At 43.6% G+C, this 14,580-nt stretch overlaps 1 protein-coding gene across 5 annotated transcripts in view; it reads left to right on the plus strand.

Annotated features, from left to right (window-relative positions):
• Nucleotides 1-898: 898 nt before the first annotated feature.
• LOC138754832 (class I histocompatibility antigen, Gogo-A*0501 alpha chain-like) overlaps nucleotides 899-14,580 on the plus strand; it is a 64,421-nt gene continuing 50,739 nt past the window's right edge. For 3 of the 5 annotated variants that reach the window (XM_069919724.1, XM_069919725.1, XM_069919726.1), the window contains exon 1: nucleotides 899-2,357. In XM_069919724.1, the coding sequence (XP_069775825.1) occupies nucleotides 2,285-2,357 (73 nt within the window). In that variant the 5' untranslated portion in view covers nucleotides 899-2,284. The remainder of the gene's footprint in view (nucleotides 2,358-14,580) is intronic. The other 2 variants (XM_069919723.1, XM_069919722.1) reach the window with 2 other exon arrangements.

The raw sequence follows: 14,580 nt of genomic DNA on the forward strand, positions 1-14,580 counted from the left end.
GGATAATGACTCTTTGTATTCTCTCTCTCTCTCTCTCTCTCTCTCTCTCTCTCTCTCCCCCCCCCCCCCCCCCCTCTCTCTCTCTCTCTCTCAATGTCAGACCATTTAGGACTTAAAGGGGGCAATATATGGAAAATAAACCACAGGAACTACCATCCATTTCTTGGTAACAATTTACACACACTATGTTACAAAAGTAATAATCCATTATGTATTTACTACACAAGGCTACAGTAATGAATAGAAGGCAGCAGGTGGCAGGAGATGATGAAACACGTGGTTCAAAACATGATTAGATTACTGGGTGGAAAATAATGAAAATAGTTGTGGTGAGACAAGGGATGGTGTCCTGTTAAGGAATGGGGTTATGAATGATTGGGTGCAGAAATGTGAATGTCAGGACTATTTTATATAAAAAAAGGGCAGTGTTTCATAGCAACAGGCATTTCAGAGTCCAGGCTTTGCTTTGTCTCAGTTTTTGTTTGCAAATAAAGGCTTAAACTTTTCTTAAGAATTCTCTGCATTTCCTGACTCATTTTTGGACATCAAAACACCGTCACAAGTTCAATATATGATCCTTTGGGAATATTGGCATCAGTAGAATTAATAGCCAAGAAAATTCTGCAAGAATTGTGCAGAAGAAAATTTGGATGGGCTGAAACGATACCAGATTCCATCGCATAAGATTGGATTGAAAGTCTTAAAATGTTAGAAAATGTTGACATCAACGAATGCTTTAAATCAACAGATTTTGGAATTGCTACATTTGCTCAGTTATGCAATTTTGCTGACACAAGGGAAGGTGGTTTTGGTCCTGTCAGCTATTTAGTATTGCAAAATAACCAAGAGGAAGTACATTGTGGGTTTGTAATGGAAAAAGCCAGAGTTGTTCCATTAAAGCCAGTCACCAGACCTCGTATGGAATTGACTGGCGCTACTATGGCGAGTAAAATGGACACTGTGTTAAGAAAAGAATTACAGAGAGAGTTAGCTGATTCTATGTTTGGACTGATAGTACATCAGTATTCAAATACAGGAGAGACCACCCTCCTCCATGTAAACAACTCTGGTAGAGAGAGTGGAGAGCACCAAGTTCCTGGGAGTCCACTTAACTAGTGACCTATCATGGACCCACAACATCTCCTTACTTGTCAGGAAGCTGCAACAGTGACTGAGAAGACTGAAGCGGGCAAGGCTACTGGCCACCAATGTGTCAACCCTCTACAGGAGATCTATCGAGAGCATCCTGGCCGGCTGCATCATTGAATGGTACAGTTGCTGTCGAGAAATGGATCCGAGGTCAATCCCCAGAACCGTGAGTGGCAGAGAGGATCTCTGAAGTCTCCCTCCCACCCATCGATGTGATCAACCAAGATCGTTTTCTGAAGAGGGCGTGCAAGATTATTGAGGACCTCTTCCACCCTGACAACAGCATCTTCCCCGTTGGGGAAGAGATACAGGATGATCAGAGCCAGCACCACCAGGGCTGTGGAACAGCTTCTTCCCACGGGCAGTGAGAAGGCGGAACGACCAAAGGAACTGGTCTCAATAACCCTCCGAGACTTTAATATTCAGGAATCAATACTTTTTATTTGTATATATGAATACTCCTCCTGGATAGAACATTACAGCACAGTACAGGCCCTTGGCCCTTGATGTTGTGCTAAGAAAAGTACTAAACCCTCCATACCCCATAACCCTCTATTTCCACCCATGTGCCTGTCTGAGAGTCTCTTAAGGGACCCTAACGTTCCAGGCTCTACCACCATCCCTGGCAAGGCATTCCAGACCTTCACCCCTAAGCTTCCCTCCCTTCACTTTATACAGAGGTGCACTGTTTGAACGTGGGAGTGTTATGTGTCTGCGTGTTTTTGCACGGAGCACCGGAGAACTTGTACAATAAGATATGTGCTATGGCTGGTGAAGGAGAGGACTGAGGTGCAGGGGATGGGTGTGCCTGTCGATAGGGCGGGCGGGTTGGAAGGGAGCGGGCTGGAGGCGCAGGTTGCATGGCGAGGTAGGGGCAGGTTTGCTGTGAACCTGCGGGGAGCGCGGACTGGATGTGGAGCCTATTCCCGGGGTGAGCGGGGCGAGGGGATTGGAACGGTGGTTAGTCCCCGAACACTGTCCCCCGCGCCGTGACAGCGCAAGCTGCCTTCCACTTCCTTCTCCTGACTTGTGGATAGGACGACTCCAACGCCCATCCCTTCTCCCTTCCTCGTCGCTTCCAGCAGAGCAGAGCGTGTCACTCCGGACGGAGCTGGTTCCGTGATCAGTCGCCGGGATGGAGAGTTGGAACGGACGCTTGTCGCTCCTCGCCCTGTCCGCTCTCTATTCTGTCTCGGGGAGCCTCTCAGGTAAGTCCGGGGGTAAATGCTTTTGGCGGAATTCCGCTACCATCTTCTTAAAATCCCACAGAAGCAGGATTTTTTTTCATGGACAAGTGGGGAAATGCGGGGTTTTGCAACAGCGCTGTGAGAAACAGAAGTACCTTCACAGAAATTGCTGGAGACAAAAATTGAGAACAAAGAACATTTATGATACAACAATGCAAAGTTGGGTGCTTCCCCTCACCCTGGGAATACACACACACTCTGGGGTTCACCCAACTTTTATACAGTTCATTTCAGTGTAGAGGTACCCTCCCCCCCCACCCCCCCCCCTAACATTCTTCTGCCTTCTGGATAAGTTTGGCATTAGGCAATCCTGTCTGCCTACCTGCTGTTTCTGTGAACTTGGAGGACCAGGAGGTATCCTATCTCATCATGTCATTGTCCTTATTGTCCTTGTCCTTATTCACAAACCTGCCTTTGTCCTTATTCACACCTTCCCGAACCTCAGGGCTACAACCTTCTTATGCAGAACTTGCTAATTCTGTCTAAAAGGCAAGAAGACCCTTATCTTATTCAGACTAACTTCCTACATTCTATTATCTATTATCTATCCTTTCATACTGGCTTTATTCATCTCTCATATTTTCATATTAGTTTTACTCATCTCTCACAATCCTCACTTATCTTTTAGCTACGCTTCGTGAATTCTCAACTGGAATGTAACTTGGTCTTTTCCCCAGCGAGTCAGTAAACGAACTGCAGTCTCAACATCATCAGACAATTTGGGAAACATACATCCTTTGGGTTATAGTGATCTGACGAGGGGTCCGTTGAATTAAATACTGCACACGTCTTTAGGCAGGGGAGCACCATAATGGCCAGAATAGCGAGTCCAGCTGCTTAGTTATCTGATTGTCCCGTGCTTCCTTATCAGACTCCAGTTACCAATAAAAAGTCTAGTCCATCCTGTGAGAGATAGGTAAAACTAATATGAAAATATGAAAGATGAAGAAAACTAGTATGGATATATGTAATGAATAAAGCCAGTATGAATAAGATAAGGATAGATAATAGAATGTAGGAAGTAAAGTTAGTCTTTTAGACCGAATTAACAAGTTCTGCATATAAGAAGTTAGTAAGCCCTGAGAGTCGGGAAGGTGTGGATGAGGACAATGACATGATGGGACATCAACAGGATACCCCCTGGTCCTCCAAGTTCACAGAAACAGCACGTAGGCAGACAGGATTACCTAATGCCAAACTCATCCAGGAGGCAGAAGAATGTAAGGGGGAGGGTACCTCTACACTGAAATGAACTGTATAAAAGTTGGGTGAGCCCCAGTGTGTGTGTGTATTCCCAGGGTAAGGGGAAGCACCCAACTTTGCATTGTTGTATAATAAATGTTCTTTGTTCTCAATTTTTGTCTCGAGCAAATTTTGTGAAGGTACTTCTGTTTTTCACAAGTGGGGGCTCGTCCGGGATCCCTCTCCCTCCACTGACAGAGTGCCCGATGACGAGGGTAGGTGCACCCCGGCTGATTCAGCTGGACTCACGGACGGCGGGTGACTGGTCAGTGGATGAAGCGAGTGATATCCGAGAAGAGGCATTGAGAACAAACGACGGGAGGACTTTAAGGAAGCGCGCTAGGAATAGCTACTGGATCCCGATAAGAGGAATTTTACTTACCTGTTAGTATGGGAGGTGTGAGTGGCAAGGGAAATAGTCCTAAAGAAGGACGGGACAATCAGATAACTAAGCAAAGTCCGTTAGGATTAATGCTATCTGATTGGGCTGCGGGGAAAACCCGTGGGAAAGACAAACAGACCATGGTCAGGTATTGCTGTCTGGAATGGGTTAAAAAACCCGATAAAAGGGAATTCGGTATATTGGCCAAAGTTCGGATCCGATGAGGACTGGATGTGTCAGGCATTGAACATCTGGCTCTATCAAAATCAAAGAAATAATATTGAGAGCAGAGAATATGCAGCCTAGCCTGCTGGCTCAGTGGATCGGTTGATCAACTGGTTTTGAATGAAAAGGAATGTAAGGACAAGAAGGATGAGGAACCTTTTGTCCCTGAAACACAAGGATGGGATGTGTTACATTCCCTTCCTCCACCTTATGCTCCTCCTATGCCAGCTCCTATTTTTCCCCTCTCTCCTATGCTCTATCCTTCTTCACCTTCCCCTCCTCCCCCACAGCTAAAGAAAGGAGTAGGGGTGGTATGATGACCTGTTCACAAAGTACTAGATTACCACCTCAATTGACAAGAGAGGGAGGAGACTTTGATTCAAAACAAGTGTGAGACCCTCCGGGAGGGAAGGGCAGAACCCTTTGATTCATTTCCCGGAGAGCAGGAATTTAGACATTATAAAGGAGAGGATAAGCCAGAAATTAACTGGATGAGACCTTTATGGGAAGTTCCCATGGGAGGGGGTCTCGGTTTCGTAAATGTGCCCCTGACTAGTACGGAGGTGCGTAATTTTAAGAGAGAATGCCCAATAAACAGAAAGGAAAGGCTAAGATTTTGATGCAGGCAGTCAAGGAAGTCGTGGAGGGACAGCAAGGAAAGGGTAGGGACTGTGTGCCAGCTCCTGGACATTAGGATGAGCTCCGGGAGTGGGAGAGTATATACCAGAGGAGGGGCAAGGGTAGAGGGGAATTCCAGGGACGACGACCGTTCCCGGGACCTCATGGTAATCCTGGTAGGAATTGGGAAACAGGAGCATTAGTTTGCTACCATTGTAAAAAGGAGGGACATTTTAAGAGAGAATGCCCAATGTGATCCAGGGAGACACGATCTTACGCACTGATGTGTTGGAATATAGGGGTTAAGTAATCATAGAAAATATGTTGAATATATGCTTATGTACTATTCAGTTTGTATACATGAATCCAGTACTATGTAACAATTTAATATTTACCTCATGGTGAAGGGAAAGAGTAATGTAAGTAAGGGGCAGCCACAGTATGTAGCAAAGTTGGCTGATTACAGTAGGTTTAGAATTGCCTGCTCCCAAAATACAAGAGAGGATATGTATGAAACAATTTAGTAGGAATGTTAAGGCAAAAGGAGGTGTTGATTAGCACAAACAAAAAGAATCCTGACAGAGACTGTCAGAAACAAAGAGAATGGAATCAGTAAGAAGGCTATAAGACAGAAGGAGGTGTTGAGTAGAACAGAAGAATATGGCCAGATGAGAACAAAGAAATAATTAGAAATATCTGGGGTATGAATTGATTTCTGATCAAAACAACAGGATATTGTGAACTTGAGGATTAAGATGGGAGCTCTTCACACCAGATAACTGCAGAGCAGGAAATTACTCGTTATAAATCTTATGCAAGAAATCTAGCAAAGAAACCCAACTTTTGTTCTGTATGATAATGAAATCTAGCAAAGGAAGCCAACTTTTGTTCTGTATGATAATGAAATCTAGCAAAGGAAGCCAACTTTTGTTCTGTATGATAAGGTTGAGCTATATAAATTGTAGAGACTGGACAATAGAGGTCAGTCTTGGGGAATATCTCACTGTGCAGGTGACCTATGAACTAACGACTGAACCAGAGCTCTATTAAGCTTTATTCTTGTGCTTGTAATAAACTGATTGTTGAACCGAATACCTTCTCCTATCACTTCATTTAACGAACACGCTGGACTCAGACGACACATAGACTAAATTAAGGGTAGGGTAAAGCCAGAGTCCGACAGATGGAAGCAGATTATGAATAGGTTGGGGAGGGGGGGGGTCACGGTTCTCAGTCAATACACACCGTGGGGCTGCACGGAGAACCATTGATAAATTTAAGCATAGGACCCCACAGTGACAAGATGACCTTTTTAGTAGATTCTGGGGCAGCCCGGACTAGTATTTTACAACCACCCGAGGATGTTAAGATAGAGGGGACAGTGATGATTTCGGAAGTAGGAGGAAGAGATTTTATGGTCCCTGTATTAAGGGATGTAAGAATACAAATGGGAGAGAAGATAGTAACGGAGGACATTCTACTAGTTCCCCAAGCTGGAGTTTGTTTGTTAGGACGAGATTTACAGGACCAATTGGCTATCGGCACCAGACCACAGGAATCAGGTATCGGGGTTCAATTGTATGTATTAACTGAGGAGGATCGGGAACTAATAAATCCTGGAGTATGGGCAAAAAGAGGCAATAGAGGAGTGTTAGATATTCCTCCCCTGCAAGTTACTTTAAAAGATCCTGAGCAAGTAATTAGACGAAAGCAGTATCCAATTCCGATGGCTGGCCGAAAGGGGCTGCAGCCAGTAATTGACTAGTTGGTGAAAGATGGTATACTCGAACCTTGTATGTCAGCTTTTAATACCCTTACCCTTGAAGCGAACAACCAGTACATATCCAAATATTTAAAGGGACTTTCTGCCTCTCTATACGAATTAAAACGGAAGGGTTTATTAGCTCAAAACCCACCCCTGGAGTATCCTATTCATTCTATTAAATCTGGTGATTGGGTATATGTAAAAGCATGGCAAGATCACCAACTAAAACCTGTCTGGGATGGCCCCTATTGTGTACTTTTGATTATAGACACTGCAGTGCGAACGAAAGAAAAGGGGTGGACTCACATAGAACGAATTAAACAAGCTGCAGATCCACGGACTAACGACATTGATAATCTACCCTCCACCTGGCGTGCAGTCCTTCATCCTTCTGATCTGAAAGTTATACGAGGCCGGGAAAAAGTGCTGTAATGTTGTTTTTACCATTTGCTGTTTTGTTTACTTGTTATTTCCCAATTTTTGGGAAATCACCAAATTGCTCACAATGTATTAAGTCCTCCTGGAATAGGGGCAGCAGAGGTGACAATTATTTACCTTTAGAATGCAGACAGGGCCAGGGCGCAGGTATAGAGTATAGTCATAGTGGGGTACTTTATTTAGTATGGGTTAATATAGGATCCCAACATGGACCAGGGGAACAGAATGCCCCTAGGGGAGTAGAATTGGTTTGTATTCCGGCCTCTACAGATATTAAAAAGAGGAGTTTTAAAGAGATAGCACAAAGAAAATGGTGGGACAATGACAGACAGAATGTTAGTCAGGATTGTACATGTAGCAGAGATAGAGTGAATACATATGCTAATGTCACAGACAGGCTGCAACTCACAGGTTCAGTGATACTTATGCTAATGTTCGCAGACAAGCTGTAACTCACAGGTTAAGTGACAAGAAACACCCCTCCCCAACTTGGTCTCCTGTAAATCATCCTTTGGGTCACACAGACATTCGGAATGTTAAGAACCACCACTGTAAGGGGAGTTCCAGTTGTAAACGACGTAAGCTGCTCCAGAACACCACAGCTGCTTGGCATTTAAATCATTTAATCAGACTCCAGGCAGCCTTGGAGATCATCACCGAACAGACAGTGATGGCCCTGAATTTTTGGGCTGAAGAAAGACGACAGATACAAGCCACAGTTCAACAAAACCGCCTGGCTCTCGATTACTCGTTGGATGCTGAAGGCAGCGTTTGTGAAAGACTGGTTAATGACAATGATCACAAAGGTCAGGCGGATAAAGACACTTCTTCAGGAGTTCGAAAATCTTCCCATGCCCAGGTTCAGACTCGGCAACCTTGGACCAGTGTGGAATGGACTAGACTTTTTATTGGTAACTGGAGTCTGATACCCACAGCCCTTATAGCAGCTGAACTCGGTATTCTGGCCATTATGGTGCTCCCCTGCCTAAAGACGTGTGTGCAGTATTTAATTCAACGGACCCCTCATCAGAACCAAAGGATGTATGTTTCCCAAATTCTGTCTGATGATGCTGAGACTGCAGTTCGTTTACTGACTCGCTGGGAAAAAGACCAAGTTTACAAGTAATACATTACAGTTGAGAATTCACGAAGCCTAGCTATAAGAAAAGTGAGGATTGTGAGAGATGAGTAAAACTAATATGAAAGATGAAGAAAACTAGTATAGATATATGTGTAATGAATAAAGCCAGTATGAATAAGATAAGGATAGATAATAGATAATAGAATGTAGGAAGTAAAGTTAGTCTGAATAAGATGTCTTCTAGCCTTTTAGACAGAATTAGCAAGTTCTGCATATAAGAAGTTAGTAATGAGAGTCAGGAAGGTGTGAATAAGGACAATAAAGGACAATGACATGATGGGACAAACACAGGATTCCCCCTGGTCCTCCAAGTTCACAGAAACAGCACGTAGGCAGACAGGATTGCCTAATGCCACACTCATCCAGGAGGCAGAAGAATGTAAGGGGGAGGGTACTTCTATATTGAAATAAACTGTATAAAAGTTGGTTGAGCCCCAGTGTATGTGTGTATTCCCAGGGTAAGGGGAAGCACCCAACTTTGCATTGTTGTTATAATAAATGTTCTTTGTTCTCAATTTTTGTCTCAAGCAAATTTTGTGAAGGTACTTCTGTTTCTCACAAAGTCTGAACCTGGGCATGGGAAGATTTTCGAACTCCTGAAGAAGTGTCTTTAACCGCCTGACCGTTGTGAGCATTGTCATTAACCAGTCTTTCACAAACGCTGCCTTCAGCAGCCAACGAGAGCCAGGCGGTTTTGTTGAACTGTGGATCGTATCTGTTGTCTTTCTTCAGCCCATAAATTCAGGGCAATAGCTGTCTGTTCGGTGATGATCTCCAAGGCTGCCTGGAGTCTGATTAAATGATTTAAATGCCAAGCAGCTGTGGTGTTCTGGAGCAGCTTTTCAACTGGAACTGCAACTGGAACATTCCGAATGTCTGTGTGACCCAAAGGATGATTTACAGGAGACCAAGTTGGGGAGGGGGGTTTCTTGTCACTTAACCTGTGAGTTGCAGCCTGTCTGTGAACATTAGCATATGTATTCACTCTATCTCTGCTACATGTACAATCCTGACTAACATTCTGTCTGTCATTGTCCCACCATTTTCTTTGTGCTATCTCTTTAAAACTCCTCTTTTTAATATCTGTAGAGGCCGAAATACAAATCAAATCTTCTCCCCTAGGGCCGTTCTGTTCCCCTGGTCCATGTTGGGATCCTATATTAACCCATACCCCACTATGACTATACTCTATATCTGCACCCGGTCTGCATTCTAAAGTTAAATAATTGTCACCTCTGCTGCCCCTGTTCCAGGAGGACTTAATACATCGTGAGCAATTTGGTGATTTCCCAAAAATTGGGAACCAACAAGTGAACATAACAACAAATCGTAAAAACAGCATTACAGCACTTTTTCCCGGTGTAGTGTAACTTTTAGATCCGAAGGATGAGGGACTGCACGCCAGGTGGAGGGTAGATTATCAATGTCTTTAGTCCATGGATCAGCAGCTTGTTTAATTCGTTCTATGTGAGTCCACCCCTTTTCTTTCGTTCGCACTGCAGTGTCTGTAATCAAAAGTACACAATAGGGGCCGTCCCAGACAGGTTTTAGTTGGTGATCTTGCCATGCTTTTACATATACCCAATCACCAGGTTTAATAGAATGAATAGGATACTCCAGGGGTGGGTTTTGAACTAATAAACCCTTCTGTCTTAATTAATTACCAATGTATTCCCAGGATTTATTAGTTCACGATCCTGTTTACTTGGTGAAATGCTAATTAAAAGTGAATAGCTGCAATTTAATGCCTTATCTGTTTTTACAATAGTTTCCAAAATCGTTGTGGGGCAAGACACCGTTTACCATAACAATCTGACATTTCTTTGTGTTAGTGTAAATGTTATATTTAGAATTATTGTAAAAAGAAACACAAACCATATTTCCATGGGTTTTGAATATATGAGACCTTATTAAAATGCAGTTGAAGCTGCTTGTCTGTATGGGGCAACCAACCTGCAATTTGTTAGAGTGAGTACATAACAGACATTGCAGCACTCAAGCATGTTTGAGCCTCCCTGAACTCTATTAGCGAACCCGTATTTGACCTTCACAACTGCAGTACTATTAACCCAGCAGTCTTTTAGACACCACTTCCAGATGAATTTGAAAAACGAGATCATGATTATTTACAATGTAACTTCCGCACGACCAGATTTAAATATAAACCTGATGAATGGGGGAAGTTATCACAAACTAAATTACAGCGGCAATACAGAGAAATTGTGCTGAGGCATGAATTTCACTCCGGAGGAAAATGCACCAGAGAAATCAATCATTAAACTTATTGGCTTCCCCAGAGGTTTCTTTATTCTCCAAAGGTGGGCGATCTTTAAGCTCACGGACCTTGACTGCTGAATGTGTAGAAGAAATGTACTAAATCTATTGAGAGGGCTCCATACCGCTAACTGCAAGACAGGAGCCTGAAGCCTCAGTTTCAAGTGAACAGAATACAATTCATTAGTGCCACACGTGCTTAAAGGGACATGCACACTCCCCCTTCAACTGGTTGATCCAGCCACTTTACACATCGGATCCTTTCTTTATCTTACATACACTTAAAAAAAGTAAGACGTATAGAACTCACCCTACTTGCGCAAACATTTCTCCCTGCAAATGTTATAACATCGCTCAACTCTCACGTACTCCCTGTGCAAAATCACGTTTGAATACAATTTATTTCATAAAATGAAATTAACTGGTAGTTAAATTCGCTCATTCTAGAGTATTGATAAACGATCATTTATGACATTTACATTTTAGCATGAATTTTAATTAATATTGGTCAGTGACTGAAGTGAGAAGTCGTGATTTATGAAATTATCTCTGGTCTCTACTCTCCCACTCCCAGCACTTCTCCCAACATCCAGAAGCTGGCACACAGTCCCTAACATTTCCCTGCTGTCCCTCCACAACTTCCTTGACTACCTGCATCAAAATCTTAGCCTTTCCTTTCTGTTTATCCTCAGAACTCTGGACATATACCCTTTGTGCGATCTGCAAAAGCTGTGTTATTCCCTGTTCATGCCAATTCTCAGTCTTCTGCAATTTTCTCCTGATGTCTGGGGCTGAATTAGTAATGAAGCCCGTTAATACCCATGTATATATATTTGGTCCCAAAAATTGATCTAATTGTTTGGAACATCCCTAGGATCCTCTATCAGGGAGGTCATTTCTCTCTTAAAGTTATGCACCTCCGTAATAGTCAGGGGCACATTTTCGAAACCGAGACCCCCTCCCACGGGAACTTCCCGTAAAGGTCTCATCCAGTTAATTTCTGGCTTATCCTCTCCTTTATAGTGTCTAGGTTCCTGTTCTCCGGGAAATGAATCAAAGGGTTCTGCCCTTCCCTCCCGGAGGGTCTCACACTGTTCTGAATCAAAGTCTCCTCCCTCTCTTGTCAATTGAGGTGGTAACCTAGTACTTTGTGAACAGGTCATCATACCACCCCTACTTTCTTCTCCTTTCTTTAGCTGTGGGGGAGGAGGGGAAGGTGAAGAAGGGTAAAGCATAGGAGAGAGGGGAAAGATAGGAGCCGGCATAGGAGGAGCATAAGGTGGAGGAAGAGAATGTAACACATCACATCCTTGTGTTTCAGGGACAAAAGGTTCCTCATCCTTCTTGTCCTTACATTCCTTTTCATTCAAAACCAGTTGATCAACCGATCCACTGAGCCAGCAGGCTGCATATTCTCTGCTCTCAATATTTTCTCTTTGATTTTGATAGAGCCAGATGTTCAATGCCTGACACATCCAGTCCTCATCGGATCCGAACTTTGGCCAATATACCGAATTCCCTTTTATCGGGTTTTTAACCCATTCCAGACAGCAATACCTGACCATGGTCTGTTTGTCTTTCCCACGGGTATTCCCCGCAGCCCAATCAGATAGCATTAATCCTAACGGACTTTGCTTAGTTATCTGATTGTCCCGTCCTTCTTTAGGACTATTTCCCTTGCCACTCACACCTCCCATACTAACAGGTAAGTAAAATTCCTCTTATCGGGATCCAGTAGCTATTCCTAGCATGCTTCCTTAACGTCCTCCTGTTGTTTGTTCTCAATGCCTCTTCTCGGATATCACTCGCTTCATCCACTGACAAGTCACCCGCCGTCCGTGAGTCCAGCTGAATCAGCCGGGGTGCACCTACCCTCGTCGTCGGGCACTCTGTCAGTGGAGGGAGTGGGATCCCGGACGAGCCCCCATTTGTGAGAAACAGAAGTACCTTCACAGAATTTGCTCGAGACAAAAATTGAGAACAAAGAACATTTATTATACAACAATGCAAAGTTGGGTGTTTCCCCTTGCCCTGGGAATACACACATACACTGGGGCTCACCCAACTTTTATACAGTTCATTTCAGTGTAGAGGTACCCTCCCCCCCTAACATTCTTCTGCCTCCTGGATAAGTTTGGCATTAGGCAATCCTGTCTGCCTACGTGCTGTTTCTGTGAACTTGGAGGACCAGGGGGTATCCTGTCGGTGTCCCATCATGTCATTGTCCTTATTCACACCTTCCTGACTCTCAGGGCTGTAACCTTATATGCAGAACTTGCTAATTCTGTCTAAGGCTAGAAGACCCTTATCTTATTCAAACTAACTTTACTTCCTACATTCTATTATCTATTATCTATCCTTAATCCTACTCATACTGGCGAACTCAAAAAGGTAAGATGGGTTGTTTTCATTGGCCGGTGAAACTCGAGCCAAGGGATTCAGGGAAGTAGGTTTAGGGCAGAGATGAGGAGGAACTGCTTTTCCCAGAGGGTGGGGAATCTGTGGAATTTGCTGCTCTTTGAAGCAGAGGAGGTGACCTCAGTAAATACATTGAAGATGAGATAGGATAAATTTTTATATAGTAGGGGGAATTAAGGGATATGGGTGGAGATGAGCCATGATCAGACATGATCTCATTTAATGGCGGAGCAGGCTAGATGGGGCCTCTCCTGCTCCTATTTCTTTTTGATATATATATATATATATATATACACACACACACACACATTTATATATATATATATATATATATTTATGTGTGTATATATATTAAAGCAATAAGCAAGAAACACTCTGGCTGTTTAAAAACTCTGCAAGGGTTTTGACAGAGTCCACAGAAAGGTCACTCCTGGGTTTCATTTACCTAAAGACAACAGCTTGTCCAAGAAGACTAATTTGCTGGAGAAGGCCAGGGGTTTTGCAAGTGAGAGAGTCACATGATCTTTCTGGCAGTTGCAGAGACAGCTGAACAGAGCAAGCCAAGAAGCTTGTGGGAACTGAAACAGAAAGCTGTTTGATGTTTCTCTTGGAATAAGTGGAACAGAAAGGAACTCTGTGATAGCTTGAAAGAAAGAGGTTCTCACCTGGAGAACCCTGATGGGGCAACTTTCAACTAACGGTGGTACCTCAGTTGTGGGCATCCTGGAACAACAAATCTCTCTCTGCAAACCCTACGAGAACCTTCCTGAGCGGTAAACATTTACCTTTCAGGCACCAAAGCCTGGTGAACTTTATACATGTTAAATTCTGTGCACGGTATAAGAATTGCGTGCAACCAGAGAACTTGGAGGAATGGGAAGTGTGATTGAACTGTGAACTGTGAACCAAGTGAGATTGAACTGTAAATTTACACACACATTACATACACGTGTGCTTAGAATTAGAAGGGGGTTAAGTTGGGTTTAGTTACGTTAATAGAGATAAGTTAAAGTTTGATCCTGTTTTAAAGATGATTAAAAACAACTTTTGTTTAAGTAACTACTTGTCTTGGTGAATGTCTATTGCTGCTGGGTTTTGGGGTCCTTTGGGCTCGTAACAGTTTCCGTGTGTCGGGCACTACCACAAAGACAAGCTGAGGGAATGATAGGCTTTAATACACAGAAGAACCTTGCTGGTCCGAATCCCAGGATAGGAATGGCGGCAAGGTAAAGGTGACTTGATCTTTATGGACCAGGTCCACGGGGGAGGAGTCATAGGGTTATGAGTTGTCCATGGGTGGGCCAGCTCCATATATATACAACCGACAATGATAACTATATACAATGAAAGAAACATATCACCACAACGTATTAACGCTGTGTACAGTTTATTTTTTGCACTGCCAGTTAGTGGTAATTCTGCCACACCCGCAGGAAAAAGGAATCTCAGGGTTGTATGTACTCTGACAATAAATCTGAAAAATGGACTGTGGAATAAATGTCTGTGGCTACGTTTGCGGGTGATACAAAAGGCAGGTGGAGGAGCAGGTAGCGAGGAGGAACTGGAGAGGCTGCAGAGAGAATTGGATCGATTAGGAGATGGGGCAAAGACGTGGTAACTGAAATACAATGTTGGAAAGTGTTCAGTCATGCACTTTGTTGGGAGGGATAGAAGGGCAGGC

This window comes from Narcine bancroftii, chromosome 2 (genome assembly GCF_036971445.1).
Source record: "Narcine bancroftii isolate sNarBan1 chromosome 2, sNarBan1.hap1, whole genome shotgun sequence".
Lineage (NCBI taxonomy): Eukaryota > Metazoa > Chordata > Chondrichthyes > Torpediniformes > Narcinidae > Narcine > Narcine bancroftii.